Source organism: Lynx rufus, unplaced genomic scaffold (genome assembly GCF_022079265.1).
Source record: "Lynx rufus isolate CCGP_SWC_20201006 ecotype Redwood Valley unplaced genomic scaffold, mLynRuf1.p SCAF_1, whole genome shotgun sequence".
NCBI lineage: Eukaryota > Metazoa > Chordata > Mammalia > Carnivora > Felidae > Lynx > Lynx rufus.
In genome coordinates, this window is record NW_025814823.1 from 5,714,227 (window position 1) to 5,733,436 (window position 19,210).

Below are 19,210 nucleotides of genomic sequence, written 5' to 3' on the forward strand. Positions count from 1 at the left end.
GTAAAAGACTGCTGAACAAATACTGATCCTTAGATAGTCAACAAAGGAACTTTGTGTCCCAGTACATCTTCCGTTAGACATACGATTTCTTAAAATTAATACAGAGGTATTGTACTGGCTTAAAAAAAAAGAAAATGAAAACTAATAAAAAATAAACGAAGAGTGATCACCCCAGATTACTCTCCGCCTTCCAATTTATTGTCAGGAGAAGTGGTTTTAAGATGACTCCAGTGATTTCAAACTTTTGCCATCCTCACGTAGTTATGTTGGACCCAATATTTCGAGTCAACCTGTGACAAAAGTCTAGACAGAAGCTGCAAATATCATTCTCACAGAGGTCACCATGGGTCCAAGAACAAAGCCAACAGGACCAACATTCTATTCTGTCTCCGGTATTGTTAACTGAATGGCCATTTGAAATTTTTTGTAAGCAAAGAAGAATCTGTGTGCCACTCCAAATAAAGTCAAGTTATATTGGATGCTCCTTTTCAAGAAGTAGGGCATTGCCTTGGCCTAAGGAGGATTCAGCTCATTCAATTCCTTTTGAAATACTTAACATCTTTATGGCCAAATATTTTTTCTACCTCCGCAAGTGTTAACAGCATGTGCATTGTATGCAGGCATTGTGCTGGGTGCTGAGGAGTCATTTAGAGCTGTAGAAGTCTTCGTTTCTATCCTTGAGAAACTCGCTAAGGGGACATGTACACAATTCAACATGGCCCTGGGCAGCATGACACAAGGGTACCAGCAAGTGCTGTGGGAACCGGGAACAAAGAGGAATTACACCCAGCATGTGTGCAAGGAGCAGAGGGCAGCACTGTCCTCTCCCTAATCTCTACTGCTCTCAGTTCTTATAGCCCAGTCTCTCAGGGTTATTGGATGACATGAAAAACAGAGGAACGACAAAGGATCCCAGTAGAATGTGGCTAGATGAGGTGGTTTTGTTTTTTTTTAATTTTTTTTAATTTTTATTCATTTTTTTTGAGAGAGACAGAGCATGAGTGGTGGGGGAGGGAGGGGGCGGGCAGAGAGAGAGGGAGACACAGAATCCGAAGCAGGCTCCACGCTGCGAGCTGTCAGCCCAGAGTCCGACACGGGGCTCAAACCCACAAACTGTGAAATCATGACCTAAGCTGAAGTCAGACACTTAACCAACTGAGCCACCCAGGCGCCCCTAGATGAGGTTTTAAAGATAGTTTAAAATTTAACCAAAAAACCCTACTTACATAAAACCAGAGCTTCTGGAAAGCAGCCTACAGAACCAACACCACCTCGGGAGAAAGCTGAGGTGGCCGGCCCTGTCGCATTATGTCACTTAATCTGCACAACTGCCCTGTGAGTGGATGACACGATGAGTCTCATTTTAGCCAACTGAGGTTCCACGAGGTTTCCTGACTTGTTACCTACTTGTCAGGGATGGAAGAGGGATTCGAAAACAACTCCCACCTCCTCCGAAGTCCATCCTTTACGTCAAAGGACCGCACAAAAGACGACTGCAAAGTCCCCAGAAATGCAGCTGTCCAGGGAACGCTGTTAAACCCAACTCCCATGGAACGTTTAGTTTCTATTTTTGCCTTGAAATGAGACATATGAAGTACTCTGAGTTCAGTCACCGACTTGATACACAGCTGTCCTAAGTAGATGAATACATTTGCAACATCCATGTCAGAAAGATGAGGAAAATCCTAAGAGTCATCCGGCTACAAGGCATAGTGTCAGCTTGAAAGATGCCGGTTACTGACTTCTGCCCCCTCCCTTCCAATGCTGCTGTGCGATGCTCTGGGGGGCGGCCGCACCCCTTACCCTTTGCCCGCTGGCCATACTAGGCTCTGCCAACGGGGGGCGCTAGAGGGAGCCTGAAAGGTTGGGGGAGCAGAAGGGCAAAGACCCGCCTGTCCACTGCCTTGTCTGTGACCACAGATACAGCACCAGTTTCCAGCTTAAAAAAAAAAAAAATTGGCATTTCCTGGGGCACCTGGGTGGCTCAGTCAGTTAAGCACCCAGCTTCAGGTCAGGTCATGATCTTATGGCTCATGGGTTCGAGTCCCATGTCAGGCTCTGTGCTGACACCTTGGAGCCTGGAGCCTGCTTCGGATTCTGTGTCTCCCTCTCTCGGTCCTTCTCTTGCTCATGTTGTGTCTCTCTCTGTCTCTCATAAATAAATATTAAAAAAAAATCTTTTTTAACTGGCATTCCCAGAATGGGCTGCATTGTGTCCCCGGGGGTACCGGTCAGCAAGTGCTGCCTCTCTGAGCGGACAGGGCCCTTCCTTCAAGCCCTGGATTCTAATACCCCCAACTTCTTCCCTTTGCTCCTTTGGCCTTAGGGATAGTAACTGCCTCAGGCAATCATCAGCTCCGCATTGCCTCAGTTTCCCCTTTTGCTCTTTCAGTTCCCTAGCACCTGTTTAACCAATTCCTTTCACAAATTCTCTGTTAAAAATAACTGGTATGACACTGGTCATATCTACTAAGACAAACATCCATATATCTCCTATGACACAGCACTTCCTGTTCTCAAACTCCACACAAGAGGGCTGAGGGCTCATGTTCACCAAAACACCTTTAAAATGTTCCTAACCGCCCCAAATGGAGAGTAACCCAAATGTCTGTCAACAGTAGAGTGGATAAATACAGTGTACGGATGGTATTTCTATATGATGAAATACTACCCAGCGATGAAAAGGAACTGGGACATCAGTCATAACAGTGAGGGAGGGAAGCGTGTGATTCCATTGTTACGAAGTTCAAAACCAGGCAAAGCTAACGTATGGTGATAGAGATCAGAGGAGCCCTTCCCCTTGAGGGGAACTCTCGGCAGGATTCTGTCTCTCTCGACCTTGATGAGAGTTTATTGAGTTGTACATTTAAGATTTGTGTCCTTTGCTGCGTGTCGGTTATAATTCAGTGGAAAATTAAAATGATTCAATCTGTGTTCCTGACTGGACCCCAGTTGGTACAGAGATGCCAGCTGGCAGACTAGAAAGGTTCTGTAGGTGTAGCTAAACACAGCAGACATATAGGGAGGAGAGAAAGCCTGTGAATTTACAAAGCAACAGCACAGAGAACTAAGACAGGCCGCTTAGGGCATTACAGAGAACGGTACTGATTCAAGGCTCAGAGAAAGCCAGTTCTGTGCACGTCTCTTGGGCAACCTAAAAACATTAGAAATATAGACTAACCCAGGTAAAACTGGTTATTGAAACAAAAATAAGGAAAATCTAACATAGTTCTGTTATAACGTTCCATCTATCTCTCTATCTGTAGTTGACATATTTTGTCAATATACATTATGTATTTCTTTGTATCAGGCAGGTTGAAAATATCTGAAAAGAAGTTAAATTATATGTGTATTATAAACACCTCGTAGATGCCACTATGTTATATTCTTTATCTCTGCACCGACCCTAGGAGGTGGGTGTGGTGGATCCCCTGTTCCAGAAGGCACGCTTGAGCTCAGAGACGTGCACGCTCACCATTGGTGTTAGAGGTGGATTCTAACGTAGGTCCGTCCGACTCCAGAGGAAGTTGGACAGAACCAGTTCTGGCTGAGACAAGGAAAGCTGAGCGCTGCAAACCAGCTCCAGTTTAAAAAAAATCAGTCAAGAATTGAGAACAGAGTCTTGGATGAGATAGCCTCACATAATAAGTTATTTCTGTTTCAGATTTTCCTGTGATCATTCTGTACACATATGTATACACACATGTGGTAATTTTATATACATGTTACAGATGGCAATCAGTCTTCTACAGCTGTTATGTCTCCTCAGTAAATAATGTCTTGTGTAACCTATGATTTTTCTAAATGAAAAGACCTACATTTCAAGATGGTTGAAACCAAGATGCAAGTTTGATGTCTGAAATCAATCTTAAGGCCGCCACCATAAACTGTTTACCCCTTTTATCATCCTTTTTAAAAGCTTTCTTATTTTTTTTAATTTATTTATTTTGAGAGAGAGAGAAAGTGCGGGAGGGACAGAGAGAGGGGGAGAGAGTCCTAAGCAGGCTCCGTGCTGTCAGTGTGGAGACCGACTTGGGGTTCCATCCACAAACCGTAAGATCATGGCCTGAGCCAAAATCAAGGGTCGGTTGCTTAACTGACTGAGCCACCCACGTGCCCTTAAACTTCCTATTCTTGACTTGAGTCCAGTTCCTTCGATTGGGGGTGTAAATGTCGGAGGCATTCTGAAGCTTTAACTGTGAAAGGCACAATGACCCCACACAGCCACCTCCCTCCATAAAACTGTAATTTTATCTCAAAGTTATTCTGTCCTGGTTGCTGTGGGGTTATAGTGAATAGTCAAAAATACTGAACATCTTGGACAGGAGTAACCGTGTCCCTAGGGGTTTATTCTTCCATTTTCACTGATAAAGGATTCTATCCAAGAAGAACAGAGGGCAAAGAAAATCAAGGGCAAATCATGCACTACGTAAGAACCGTTTACCTAGCCCATCTTCAATTTTCAGGAAAAGAGGTAATAATTTCTAACCCTTTGTCATCTCTCACTGACTCAACCTCTTCAAGGCACTTGAAGCACAGTAACATGCAGGTTTTCAATTAAGAAAAACATTGCAGAAGGCAAAGAAATTTTCTGTGTATCTTGGAATGAATGGGCTGAATGAAAATAGCTGATCTCCAGCTCTTAAAAACAACAACAACAACAACAACAACAACAAAAAACAGAGAGAAAGGGTGAGGGTAGCAGGGTGGAAATGTCCTCACGGCTCTACCAAATAAGAAGGAAAAGAAAAGGAGGATTAAGGTTGAGTGATGAGAAATGGTGTTCTCATTTGTATGCATGATTTATTCCTCCTGGCAATATTTAGGCTGCTCCTTTTAAAAAGGAAAGGGGCTCTCACTCTTAAAAACTGAGAACAAACAGGGTTGATGGGGGGTGGGAGGGTGGGGAGGGTGGGTGATGGGTATTGAGGAGGGCACCTTTTGGGATGAGCACTGGGTGTTGTATGGAAACCAATTTGACAATAAATTTGATATATTGAAAAATAAAAAAAATAAAAATAAAAATAAAAAAAAGCTCTAAAAGTTGGGTCTAAAAGTCCAGACCCACTCCCCGGGCTCCCAGGCCCTTCCCTGGGCAGGTCCCGGGGAGCCCACACGCTTCCCTGGGTTGTCAAAGCCACAGCCACCACCACCCCCTGCCTTGAGCTTCCTCCACTCGAGATCATACGGCTTGCTCACGCGCTTTCTTTGTGTCCTACTCAAGAGGCAAGGGAAATCAGCAGAACGGGGAAGTGATCGCATGTTTTAAAATCCTAGAAAGTCCCCTCAGCTGTTACATTATTTACTTAGCGGCAACTCAGCAAGATCTAGTAGGGCCGGCCGGTTCCTGGGCTGCTTGTTTTCCATCCTGATGACTGACAGGGTTCGTCCGATGTCTGGGCCTGCCCGTCGTAACCCCTCTCCCCAAACTGCGCCAAGCTTCACCAAGCACAGACCTCGAGTCGAGGCCTGCGGTGGACAGTGCAGGCGAATACACATTGTACATCCTAACACTGCAACTGGGACTGGAGGAGGCCCGGGCTAAGTTAGTGGGAAGTCTTGATTCTGAAGTCCCTTAAACAGAAACAAGCGCATTCCTTTTAAGCACTTAAAAGGCTTAATTAAGCAACTAAAAGCTAGCATTCTGTGTATTCATTTAAATGACTTGAGTGACTCACGGCGAAGACGTGTGGCAGACATAATGTGAATTGGCGGGAAACAGAGCCTTTACCACAATCCAGGAGTATGTGCGAGTGCTGTCACTAGGCAGGGGCCAAACCCTTCCCTGTCCCAACTGTTAGCACCACTTTAATTTTTCTCCCCTGGGTCCAGTCCATTTGGGGACATCCGCCCTGACTTTTCCTCCCCAGCTTTGTTCCAATTTTCAAGGTTTCCCCAGGAAATACTTCTGATGGAAACTTAAATTCTAATTTGTATCAAAATAAGGAGAAAAGATCATAGAATTCATGAAGTTGAAAGCCTGAGAAAAAAAGAGCTCAAGGTAAATTCACCCTATGAAATACTAGTCAAGCATCTAGGATCGTAATCAGAAGTGGAGCGCTAGCGGGGTGGAGTGAAGCGGGGAGCATGGCCGAGGAAATACACCAAACCCCCTTGCATTTGTCTCAACGGTCTTCTAGCCGCTCTGGACGTTGACATTGTTGTTAAATTGTAACTTTTCCAGCCATAGCAGGAATGCTAGGAGATGAGTAGTTTCCTGGCCCTTCAATGGACAGAAAGAGCTGGTTCATTTCTCCCTCCTTACAATCAGAGGGTCTGACCTTCCCACACAGAGGGATACAGGGATACAGTCCCCAGAGCCATCATGACTCAATGCTGAAGGTTTACATACAGAAGAAAATGTACAGCAGCAAACTATTTTCCTATCTGTAACTGCTTTTTTCTTTTTTTTTTTTCCCCCAGCACAACTTTAAAATAGTTCTACTGGGTGCAAATTATACCTTACAGATTCCGATTTCATGCCAGTAAGGAAGGTATCCTTAAACCAGGTATCTGAACCTTTTACTTTGACAGCTAAACGTCTCTAGTTTTTATCAAAATTGAAAAGATCTGAGGGTGCGTCCAATGATATTATTTATATTTGGGGGAAGACCACACAGCACTAAGTGAAGAACTCATTTCATTTATTAAAGCGCATTTTTGCTTTAATCATATTTAGTACTATGTAGAAAGGAAGGAAAAGTTACACAATTTTTAGAGCTGCTGGCACTGTATGTTTTAAAAAAAAAGCTGTTGAAAATGTCATAAAGGGACTCCTTACAAATAATCAGGTAAGGATGGACTAGATTAGGGGTTGGTGAGCTAAGACCAATGGCCAAACCTAGCCCACTGCCTCATTTTTACGGCCCGAAAGTTTAGAATGGTTTTTACACTTAGAAGTTATTGAGAAAAAAAAAAAAATCAAGTATTTTGTGACACGTGAAAATTGTATGAAATTCAAATGTCGGTGTCCATCAGTGAGGTTTTATTGGAACATGGCCATACCCCTCTGCTGTTTTGTGATAGTGGCAGAGGTGAATAGTTGGTACAGACCATCCGGTGTGCAAAGCCTAAAGTATTTACTCTCTGGCTCTTTCCCGGAAAAAAAAAAAAAAAAAAAAAAGTTTGCCAATCCCTAGGCTGAGTGATCTCTGAGGTCCTTTTCACCTCCAACTTCTAGGAAGTTTACTTCTTAGATAACCCAGAATCCTCCATCAAAGACAGTGTGTGGAACATACATGAACCTGATAATATCGTAATCCCAAAGACTCTCTTTTGTGTCAATACTCACAGAACGTACATAGAAACTTCCAAGACATTACTTTTAAAGGTACGCTCTTGGTTCTAGACAGCAATTCTTTATAATTTTTAGCAGTTTTATCACATTAACAAGTTTAAAAGACCATCCGAAGGGTTACCAAGTAAAACAAAAATGAAAAAAAAAACCCAACTCCCTTGGAATTCATACCATAAAATATTTATTAATAAGTAAAAGGATTCCCCTGCCTTTGTTACTAAAAAATTTTGAGCATCTTCGTGGATACCGATTGCCAACAATGGTTTTATATCATTCAGTCATGAGAGAGAGAGCGAGAGAGAACAGAGAGAGAGCTGAGTGAAAAATAGGGTAGACAGAAAATAGATGGATAGTTGGATATATAAACTATCGATATAAATATAAATGTGTGAAAGACCATACCTTACAAATGGTTTGTTTAATTGCAAATCTTGGTTGTGCCAGCAGATGGAAATACAATTGCACATACTTAAACTTACTTCTTTTAAGCAAACAGTACAGATTCACTTGAATTTCATAACTCAGAACATTAGTAATGAATACAGTGCTTGTTGAGGACTACAAGAGAGAGGAAAACAAAAACTAACTGTGAGGGAAGAAAGGCAAGATCTCTTTGAAAAGCTTTTCTCTTGACTCAGTAGTCCCCCCCTCCCCCGCCTGAAAAATAAGCCATTCTGATAACAAGAGTATGAAAAGCCTCATGATTTGCAAAGTATATTGTATTTGTGGTTTAAATTTCATCCCAAGTCTCAGATTATGGCTGAGAAGTTATACTAAGTATCGTTGTAAAGCATTTCTTTGAATTTTTATAGGAAAACAAGAAAATGTTTTATCAGATCTAGGCAGAAATGCTGATCTTCATTTATAACAGTAATTACCCGCACACGGTACCATACAGACATGGGGATCCGAAAACCGAATAGAACAAAATGCCAAGCCATACCACACGGTAAAATTCCAACTCACTTGGAGAAGTAGCAGGTGGTAACTTATGATTTCAATATAAAAACATCTAATTACGTCTTCTCAGATGTCACTATAAAGTCAGAAAATTAGATGATACGATCAGGAATGAGATGAACGGTTGTATTACTACACCACCCGCTACTTAAAAGATTAAAATAGTCCCAGAGTTCTGAAATGTCATTAGTTAAGTAACTATACAATTTCTTTCAGTCTCTTTTTAATGTAGAAAATCACTTTGTAATAAGATCTCTACACAAGGTAAAAAAGCACAAAATAGACCAAAAAAAAAAAAAAGCACAAAAATAGACAAAATATATCTATCTTTTTACAATGAAATTAAGATGTGCCTGTGAAACACTGAGATCAAGGACCCAGCTCAGGGAGTTCGAACTGGATCTCCTTTTATAATAATTCTGTCTTTACATCTTCCCCTGAACCTTGGATGCTTATAAAACTCTTACCCAGGTAAAAGGGAGGGAACAGGTATTCCGATCTTGGACAGTAAGAAACAAAAAAGAAATAATCGCAAGGATACAATAGAAACCCTCAATCTGTCCGTTCACAAAATCCTTCCGGCAGTCGTACCTCAAGGGCCCTTACGGCCTCAAGTGTCTGTCACACAACCACGGGCAACAACACGGGCATCTCCAGATGATGCTTTTTTTCCCCGTCCTAAATCAATCACGCACCGGGACGAAACCACATCCAGAAAGGCTAACGTGGAAGGAGACGTTTTCGTACGGCTGGGGGCAAACGAAGCCATCCAAGAGAATCGGGCCGTCCACACCAGCCACACGGGCGGACTTCCACTTAGAGAATTCTTCCCGCATCCCCGGCTTCCCTGTGGCTCCTGTCCCGTGCAGGAACCCGGCGGGCACCCTGAGCTACACGGTCACAGCTGGGTACATCTTCTGCTCGCTGTTGGTGTGGGGGAAGGGGGCTTGGATCTTCCGGTAGCCCGTCTGCAGGCTGTCCAGGAAGGGGGGCACAGGAGTCATAGGCCCCGAGTCGTGCTGCACCGCGTACCCCACGTAGGGGGGGTGCAGGAACTGCCCTTGATGGGGCACGATCTGGGTGGCCTGCTGACAGTTCAGCACGGAGAAATTTGTGGGCATGTTGACATACACGTTGTTCATGGTCCCCTCGGGCAAGCAACAGTTGGTCTGTGACCTCGTTGGGGGCGCCCGGGCCCCCGAGTTGGCGCTGGAGCTGGAGCTGGCAGCCGTGCTGGACTGGCGGGAGGACGACCCTCGCGAGGTGCTGGCACTGGGGATCATGGGGATGGTCTCCATCAGGCGGCTCCCTCCGGGGGCGCGGCTCTGCTGGGGCTCCTGCTTCGGCCGGAGACACCTGCAGCAACACGCTGCCACCAGTGACCCCAAGATGATGAAGGCGACGAAGACGGACCCAACGATGAGGAACGGTACGTAGATGGGGACTGAAGGATAAAAAACGGATCATCGTTTACTGTAAGAACGCAGTAAAAGATCAGCGCTTGGAGTAAGTGCGCCACGCCCATACCCGGAACCGAAGGACCCAGGCTGGGCCAGTCTCTACTTTCTAGCGGCCCACAGGATGCCTGGTCCCTCATCAAGTACGCAGGGAGGGCGGTAGGGCCCTGTAGGCGGACCGGCCCCCAAAGCAAAACTGTTAGCGTTCACAGCTGAGGCTCACCAACTGCAACACTGAGACGAGTGTCCAATTTAGCAAAAATACGAATTGAATGTTTTGAGACTTCTAAAATTCCTACAGTAACTGAACTGCCTGAACTTAAGTCTGCCCTAACAGATACTTGTCGGATCTGCATAGAAAGGAATTAAATTTCTGGGGGTGGCTCAGTCAGTTGAGTGTCTGACTTCAGCTCAGGTCATGATCCTGTGGGGTTTGTGAGTTCGAGCCCTGCGTCGGGCTCTGTGCTGATGGCTCGGGGGGGTCTCCCACTCTCTCACTCTGCCCCTCCCCTGCTTGCACTCTGTCTCTCTCTCAAAAATAAACATTAAAAAAAAGTTTTTTAATATTTTTAAAAAAGAAATGAATTAAATTATTTAAGAGTGGTTCCCCCCGCCCCCACACACACACCCCCTGGAAGTTATGTTCTTTGCAGACTTCTCTTGCCATTTTTGAGCTGTTATTTTTTTCACAGGCAAGTAAATCAAAAACTTGGGTCTAGCCACAGCCGTTTCCAAATCTGTAACACAAGGCACAGGGGTCATCAAAGAAGGGTAAAAAAAGAACAAAAAACAAAATACAAACAACCACCACACACACTTGCCTCGCTGAGGGCTGGTCCTTGGGCTGTGGGCCCCCCCGTGGGCACTGGATGGTGGAAAGGTGACGTGACTCGCAATAAAGGGAAGCTATTCCAGCCACGTGCAGGTCAGCATGAAACAAGGTACCGAACAGAACAAATGTTGGGAGCAACAGGACATCTGTTCCAGGGAGAAGGGCAGCCCCCATGATCAAGAAGGGACCCAGGCAGGGCCATTCCAGGGAGAAGGGCAGCCCCCATGATCAGGGCCAGGGTGGCTGGAGTAGGGCAGTTACACCCGCAGTTAACAACACTGGGTTCTGTATGAAGAACTCCAGGGAAAGCCTGCAGACCGTGGAGCGGCGCGCGTCGTATTTAACGAGTAAGGTTTCTTCTGAAAAATAACGTACAAGCGGAAAATAAAAAGCCTTCCTCAAGTTGGCAGCGAGTTCCATTTTTACACTGTTGTACTGAGAACAGTCTTTTGGAAGCTCTGGGGATGGCACTCCGGGATTTTCAGAAGCTAGACGCAGGCTGCCGGGGACGGAGAATCGGGAGACAGGACGCTGCACGGTGCTTCAGAGCCACTTTGGAATTCTACCCCGTGTCACCGAGAATCTGTTTTCTGATGGGCTCCTGCCTGTCGCCTTGGCTTTTCGACTGGAAACTACAGAAGGACAGGGACTAGGGCTCGCTGGTCTCGGCAAAGCCTAGAGCACAGGGGTGCGGGGCAGCAACTGGGAAGAAGCCCAGCTCTGAGACTCAAGTCAGTGTTATTAGAAGACACTGCCACACGGAGTCCTGGAGGAATAATGCCTTGTTAAGTAAAACGTACTTTATAGGGAGGTCCCAAAGGCTGACCTCTGAAGACTTCCTAAACCTTCAGTGCTGAACACTGTTATTTATGTCGCGCCCCGGCAGCAGGCAGAGACACTTGCTACAGAGTTTGCAGCGCAGAGGGTTTTCAGATGAGGGTGCTGTTCTCACAGCATGATCTCTTTAGCCCAGCTATGACGGACCGGGGCAGTGGACGCTGGGCTTTTCCGTATGCACGTTATAATTATCTCATTCTCTAAATTAGGATACCAGCCCTAAATGGGTTATTGGGATGTAAACAAATAAAAGCAAAAAAGAAAAAAAAAATATTCCAGACATCACAGCAGAAACTAGCTGAGTTCAGTGTAAGTCCACAGAATGAGTTTTGGGGAGAAAGAATTGTTTTCCTTCCAGGATTTTTCATGGGGGGTGTAAATAACCGCACAGAGGTAAAGAACGCAGTGCTCCCATAAACCCTGGGCGCAGCCTGATTAGGCATGTTGACTGTTTTGACTGCAGAAGAGAAGTCAGTGGAACAGAGTGTTTAGGAAAAAGGATTTAAAAGAGTGAAGAAGGCGTCCACCTCACAAGAAGCTAGCCGCCTTCGGGTCTGTCCAAAGTCAACCCAACTTTTTTTTCTAAACTTTTTTTTTAATGTTTGCTTATTTTTGAGAGAGAGACAGAGAGACAGAGCGCAAGCTGGGGCAGAGACAGAGGGAGACACGGAATCCAAAGCAGGCTCCAGGCTCCGAGCTGTCAGCGCAGAGCCCGATGCGGGGCTGGAACCCAGAAAGTGTGAGATCATGACCTGAGCCAAAGTCGGATGCTTAACCGACCGAGCCACCCGGGCGCCCCTCAACCCAACTTTTTAGAGATCACTCATGAGCCCAACTTAGCAGATACATCAAGGCAGCAGTTCTGTCTTTGGCTTGTTTCTCAAGGCTTTCTTCCCCAGTCACACGCCCTGCAACAGTGAGCTGGAGCTTTAAAATGGCACCTTTTCTGGAACTACCCTCCGTTCTCCGCTCTTCAGACTCAAGGCAGCGGGACAAGAGGAGTAGCTTGCTAATAAAATGCTTGACTGCAGGGGCGCCTGGGTGGCGCAGTCGGTTAAGCGTCCGACTTCAGCCAGGTCACGATCTCGCGGTCCGTGAGTTCGAGCCCCGCGTCGGGCTCTGGGCTGATGGCTCAGAGCCTGGAGCCTGTTTCCAATTCTGTGTCTCCCTCTCTCTCTGCCCCTCCCCCGTTCATGCTCTGTCTCTCTCTTTGTCCCAAAAATAAATAAACGTTGAAAAAAAAAATTTAAAAAAAAAAAAAAATGCTTGACTGCAAAGGGAACAGCACTGAAGAGAGCTGCCTCTTACCAGGCCCAGGAGACAGTTCTGGAAACACAGGTGCCACTCAGTGCCAAAGAAAGCTCAGGTAGCTTAAACCCCGGCTCAGGGCGCTGCTAAAAAGTCCTCAACATAACCAGCTGCAGAAAAGGGAGGAGACGTCCATTCTGTGTTTGCCATCCGACCTCCACCTCTACCCTGGTGCTAAATCCTCCCTCTGGTACGTGGGCGGAGACCCTCAAGGGAGGTGGTCTGGAAGGTTTCTGAAGAATGGAGGAAGTGGAACTCATCAGATTCGTTTGTGGATGTGTGCTCTCTCTTCGGCAACTTGAAAAAAAAACTATTAATTTCAAAAAACCAACGCCACGAAGAGCAAGCTTGGGCACGGTTTTAATATCACACCTACTAAGTCTGACGTGGTAAGGAGAACTGTCCAGAAACCAGAGAGGCCCGGGCCGTGCAGCCAAGTGTTCCAGAGGATTAGAATTCCCCGGTCTGTTAAAGTGCATCACCCACAGGAAAGCCCTGAGGAGCTGCCTGCCTTCTGCGGAGCCTCTATGGACGAAGGGCCCTCGCCAAACCTCTCGCTGCGGTCGCGCCCTCACCGTTTCCCGGGGTCCCACCAAGACACTCACTCTTACTAGAAGTTAGACCTATGGAGACAGGGGGCATGGGAGAGGGTTTCAGAGGTCCCCGGCCAGGAGGAATGCGGGGCTGTCTGCACCCCACGCTGCCTTATGTTTGTGATTTGCTTCTGAAAATCCAAGCCAAGCTGTTCTTTAGGGGGCAGATAGGGAAACTGAGGCTCAGGGCAGTGAAGCTTAGCACAAGTTAAGAGCTGCTCCAGGATGCAGACCCCCCCCCTCCCCCCGCAACCTCCTGGTCCAAGCCCTTTTCTGAAATTCCATCGCCCCTAACTCCTCTCGGGTCTCCGGGCTCCCGGGCCCGTGCCGCGCGGGCAAAGCCAACCTTCCCTCTCGCGCTCCGACCCGCCCGCCCTACCTGCCGAGCCGTCTGGGCCGTCTTTGTCCGCCCGGCCAGGCTCGCCGGCGCCCTGCTGGCGGTCGTTGTCGCAGCCGCCCTGGTCCAGGCGCGCCTCGGCGCTGGAGCAGCAGTAGCGCAGCGCGCAGCTGCCGCAGCAGATGGTGGCGTCGCCGCCGTCGAAGCGCTCGGGGCACTGGAAGCCGATGCGCCAGACGCCCTGCGCGTCCAGCCAGCCGTGGCAGTACTCGCCGCTGGCCCGCGCCCCCGCCGCCAGGAGCGCGGCCAGCAGCAGCTGCAGGAGCGAAGCGGCGTTCCGAGGGGAAGCGGCGGGCGAGCGGCGTCCGCCCCACATGGCACCACCCTGCGCGCGGGCGGCGAGGCTCCAGACGGCGCAGAGCTGTCTCCGGGAAGTCGCGGCCCCGACGACCAGGCTCCCGGTGCTGCGGCGGCCGGGACTGGGACGCCTTCCGCGGCGCTCCCCGAGCGGGCCTCTCGTCCTCCGCCGCGACGTCCAGGAGCCGACGACGCCGGGCTGCTGGGGCAGGGGTCCTAAGCCATCCCTCCCTCGGCCGGGGCGGGATGCCGCTCGCCGGTCCCCGGGGGCGCTGCCTTGAGAGCGAGCCCTCGCTGATGGAACGCTCTGGGCGCAGAGTCAGAGGGGCCCCGGAGCCGCCGGCCCGCAGCCCCCGGAGGCTTCACCCGCGACGGGAGCCTCCGCACGCATCCCCGAGGGGACGCTCACTCCCGCCGCCGACCTGAAGCCAGGTCGTTGCCGCGGAGGTTCGGCCTCGTGGTCCCGCGCGCAAGTCGGGAAGCGGCTCCGCTCCTTTACTGCCCTCTCGGGCGGCGAGAAGGGGCCCAGAAAGGTGGCAGCGCGCGCAGGGCTCCGGGCAGCAAGTGCAGCGGCCGGCCGCGCTCAGGCTCCCCAGCCCCGAACTCGGTCCGCATGGCTCCGGCCGCGCCGCCCGGGCAGCGCTGCCCTCCGCGGGGCGGACGGCCGATCCTCCCGGCGCACGCCGGCGTCCAGGACGTGGGCGACGGTCCGGCGCGCCCCCGCCGCGGTCCCGGGAGCCTGCCTGGCTGGCGGCGGCGGCCGCGGCTGCTGCTGGGCGCGGGTCCAGGCGGGCGGCTCGCCCCCGGCTCCCCCGCTCCGCCTCTCCCGCTGCAGCTCGCTCCCACGGGCGCCCGGCAGCCTCCGTCCAGCTCTCCCTCTCCCGCTGGGCGCCGCTTCCCTCGGGAGGGGCGCGCACCGATGGGAGCCTCCCACGGAAGTTTCGGTCCTCCGGGCTGCGGAAGAAGCCGAGGGCGGCAGCCGCCCGCACGCTCACGGCGCCCGGCACCAAGCCAGCTCCGACTGGGCTCGCCGCGGCGCGGCACGGCGTTCTTATTAGGGGCCGGCGGCTCCCCGGGCGCGCATGCGCGCTAGCGCGCGCTTCCCTCCTCCCGGGTACGCCCCGAGACGCCCGGAGCCCTTCACCTTCCGACGCCGGTGGGGCGGCGGGCCGCGCGGGAAGGAACGCAGCTCAAACAAACCGGGCCTTGCTAACGCAGGAACAGCAGTAATCGTAATAAAAGCAAACTGCACTTGCTTATTGAAGATCCTCGTCCTTCCATCCGATTCTCAAGACTTCCCCCGCGAAGGATTATAATCACTTCCCATTTTACAGAGGGTGAAGTTGCCGCTCAGATTAAGTGTCTGTCTCAGCTTCCAGCAGCTCGCGTCCTGGCCGCGGCCGGTCACGGGCCACAAGCGTGGACGTGTGTGTGAAAGCGTTCGCATGCCTGGGGCTGCGCCTGGTGGGCTCCAGGCCTCCACCAGGTGGAATGAAGAGACTTCGGTGAAAGCATTATAAATTTGGCCACTGTCTAGATGATCTGTGTCGGATTTTTTCTTTCCATATTTGGGCGTGGCGATTTACTGGATTTAAGCAGAAAGGTGCCTCTGTTCAACATTTGGCCTTACGGGTGCAGACAGCTGCAGCGAAGAGGAAAACAAGGTTCAGACAGACCAGAAATGCGGCTTTGATGAAGGAGAAATTAATAGCTTCTCCCTTGCGGAAGCTAAAACAACAGGTGCTGATGCTATTAAAGCAGCAGTGATTATTTTTAAAAGAACTAGTGACCCTTCCGACACGGTCTGGAAGTCGGCGGACCTGGTATCTAGGCCCAGCCCTACCAGGAAAGAATGACTGCATTTTCTTGGCCTCAGTTTCTTCGTCTTTAAATTGGACCATGGGATACGATAACCACTAAGGTCCCTTTCAAGTAGGGGACTGTAGAACACAAGGCAATTTTATTCACGGCAAAGACACTGCTGTTCAAACAATCATGGGGCCCTTGTGAATGCCTGATAAAGGCACAGATTCAGACATGGTTGACATCCTTCCACTCTCCCCAACAAAATCAAGTGAAAGGAAAATACTTGCCCTCTTCTCCCCCGCCCCCCCCATCCCAAAGAACACCTCATTCTTTTCAGGAAGCCTCTCTCGGAGCATTGCGCTTAAACCCATTGTTTTGGGGGAGTTATTTTTAGCTTCATAAAATTATGTATTTTTTAAGTTTGTTTATTTTGAGACAGAATCCCAAACAGGCCCCTCGCTGTTGGCAGAGGCCCCCACAAGGGGCTCGAACTCACCAACCCAGTGAGATCATGACCTGAGCCAAAACCGAGAGCCTGTCGCTTCATCAACTGAGCCACCCAGGCACCCCTAAAATTATGTATTTTAAATGCACCAGCCACCAACTCTTTTTAACCGAATATGTTAACAAAATTTCAGTGTGAAATTATTTATTCAACAAAATCACACTAAAGTCTTCCGGTAAGTGTACGGTCCTCTGTGTTGGGTACTGGGGATGCATCAGGAAGCCAGACATCATGGACGTTTCCTTCAAACAGAGCTCAAAGTCGCTGGGGTAAAACAAATTGGACAAAGAGACAAAGAATTGAATAGGCAAAGATAATATAAGTATGATAAAAGCTATGACTGGTGGTATACAGGTTAAGCACATAACCTGAAGGTCAGGAAGGAGGGAAGGTCAAAAAAAATCCAGCCCAAGTTCTGGCCCAACTACAAAGCCTGCCCAGCACACTGCTCGTCCCCACAGTGCCTCCTACAGAGGGCCCCGGGACTAACTGTGAGCTCTATACCGATCACCGGGTGCTTAGGTATCATTGTTTTCCGTTGGGACCATAAACTGATTTGGGGGGGTGTTCAGAGGGTTAATACTTTACCTTTTTATTCCCCCTTTGGAAAAAATGAATACAAAAGAACTGTGCATTTCTCCAGACAGTCCCTATCCCATACCCTTCTTCCACTATCCATTAATCCTCCAAAAACTCTGAGAACTTGTCAGAGTTTATTTATGACGAGAGCGACGTTGCCCATTTCCACATTGGGATTGATTTGGTGACAGGGTAGGGCCACAGTTTCAACGCAATACGTTTTTCTCAAACACTTCACAATTTAGTCACGGGCAAACCTAGAAATGCAGAGCTTTGAACAAATTCGTTGTCTTTTCTATTGCTGTGTTCCTTTATTCTTTGAAAATTAAGGAGAGGCCCATATCATAGTTACTTTATGTGGTGGTTGATTGACTTCAAGGCTCACATCCTTAAAACGTTCTGTTCATTCCTCTGGCTTGTTTTTAGTTTTTCTTTGCGTCTCTAGTATGTCGTATTGAAATTTTATAAGATGAGTTGTCAAATACTTTTTGAGCTTCTCTATGGGAGGTGCTACTGGGGGATGTTAAGTTGGCCTTGTTCCCTTCCATAAGAAATAAAAAGAAATTCCCTCACTGTCCTTAACAGACAGCCTACACTAATTTTACTACTCTCTTCTGAGAAACCATGGCTAGAAATCATAACATATAGGTAGTAGTAATAGTAATTTATTACAATCAAAACTAAATGTCAGGCAGCCTGCCAAAGTATATTTAAACACATATGAAAGAGTGCCCTCTTCTCTTTCAAAAAGCTTAATTCTATAGACACTTGCTGGGGAAGTATATTTTCAGATAATTTTGTCTTTCGGTCTGTGCCTGTGAATATGAATAAAATGCAGTTGATTCAAATACAGATTTCTGACATATCTTCAGAAGTACAAGTAGAAAGTCATATAACTAAAGAAATGATTACTTATACCTCTGCTAACTGGAGTTGATACAAATCATATGGAGGTAATCATATTTCATTTGGCTAGCAGTTCTAAACGCTGCAAAATCTGCAGAGTTTTTCTGCAAGTTTCAGCAAGAGCAGAATTTTCTTACCATCTGTACACCAGTCAGCAGTCTGTTTAGGAAGAATGGCTTTCACTGGGTTCATTCATTTTTTTTTTCCTCCTCTTTTATAAATAGGAGTAGTATTGAAAATTCACATTTGGTTTACCAGAAGTTCTTTTAAGTTAAAAGTGTTTGTGTTAACAAATGAGACCTCAAACCCAAACAAATATGCTAATTTATGTTGCTTTTAATTTTGCCTTGTGGTTACCTAACCTCATCTGAAAATAAAAATGGTCTTAAGGTTTTGAAAACAAACATCTCTCTTGTTGCTTTTAAATTTCTCATCTTTCATCCTCCTCTTTTTCCTTGTAATTGATATACTGACTCTCAGAAAAGTAATTTCCATATTTTAAATTCTTTTTTTTTCCTCATCTGTCATTAACTTTAAACATTTGACATACTTCTCTCCCTCCCCCATCCTCACCCCTAACTCCAGAGTTTTAATGAACCGTTTTCCCCGTTGATTTTGGTATTTACTACTGATATCTTTTCTTTTTGGAAATACAGAGTTACAAACCATCCAGGACTTCTTCCAACAATGCTGGAATATCTGAAAGGGTGGCATAAACAAAATCAACCTGGCATCCAAAGCCTACAGCAAATATCTGCAAATCATGTAACTGATAAGAGCCTAGTATCCAGAGTGTATATATTCAAATCAACAACAGACAAGTGGCCCAGTTCAAAATCAGGCAAAGGGCTTGAACAGACGTTTTCTCCCACAACCAACAAACGCACGAAGAGATACTCAATATCATTAGTCATGAGGGAAATGCACATCAAAATCCCGCTAGGATGGCAATAATAAAAATGATAATAATCAGGAAATAACAAGGATTAGAGAGAATGTAGAGAAATGGGAACCCTTGCATCCTACTAGTAGGAATATAAAATGGTGCAACCACAGTGCAAGGCAGTTTGACAGTTACTCAAAAAGTTAGACATAGAGTTACCATATGACCCTGCAATTCCATTCCTATGTATATATATCCAAAAGAAGTGAAGGTGTATGTCCCTGTATATATTTGTACATAAATGCTCATGGCAGCAATATTCATAATAGCCGACAAGTGGAAACAATCCAACGTCCATCAACTGGTGAACAGGTAAACAGCTTGTGGTATATCCATGTGATTGGAATATTATTAAGTCACAAAAGGTAGAAAGAACTGATCCGTGCTACAACATGAATGAATCTTGAAAGTATTATGCTAAGTGAAAAGAAGCCAGACAGAAAAGGTACATATTGCATGACTCCATTTATAGGAAATGTCCAGAATAGGCAAA

General features: G+C 47.4%; 1 protein-coding gene across 1 annotated transcript; it reads right to left on the minus strand.

Annotated features, from left to right (window-relative positions):
- Positions 1-9,147: 9,147 nt before the first annotated feature.
- Positions 9,148-13,997, minus strand: SHISA2 (shisa family member 2). The gene is made up of 2 exons (XM_047074556.1): positions 13,664-13,997; positions 9,148-9,701 (listed from the first exon to the last, which is right to left on the minus strand). The coding sequence occupies exons 1-2, from the start codon at positions 13,995-13,997 to the stop codon at positions 9,148-9,150; spliced, it is 888 nt and encodes a 295-aa protein (XP_046930512.1).
- Between the last annotated feature and the right edge of the window lie 5,213 nt (positions 13,998-19,210).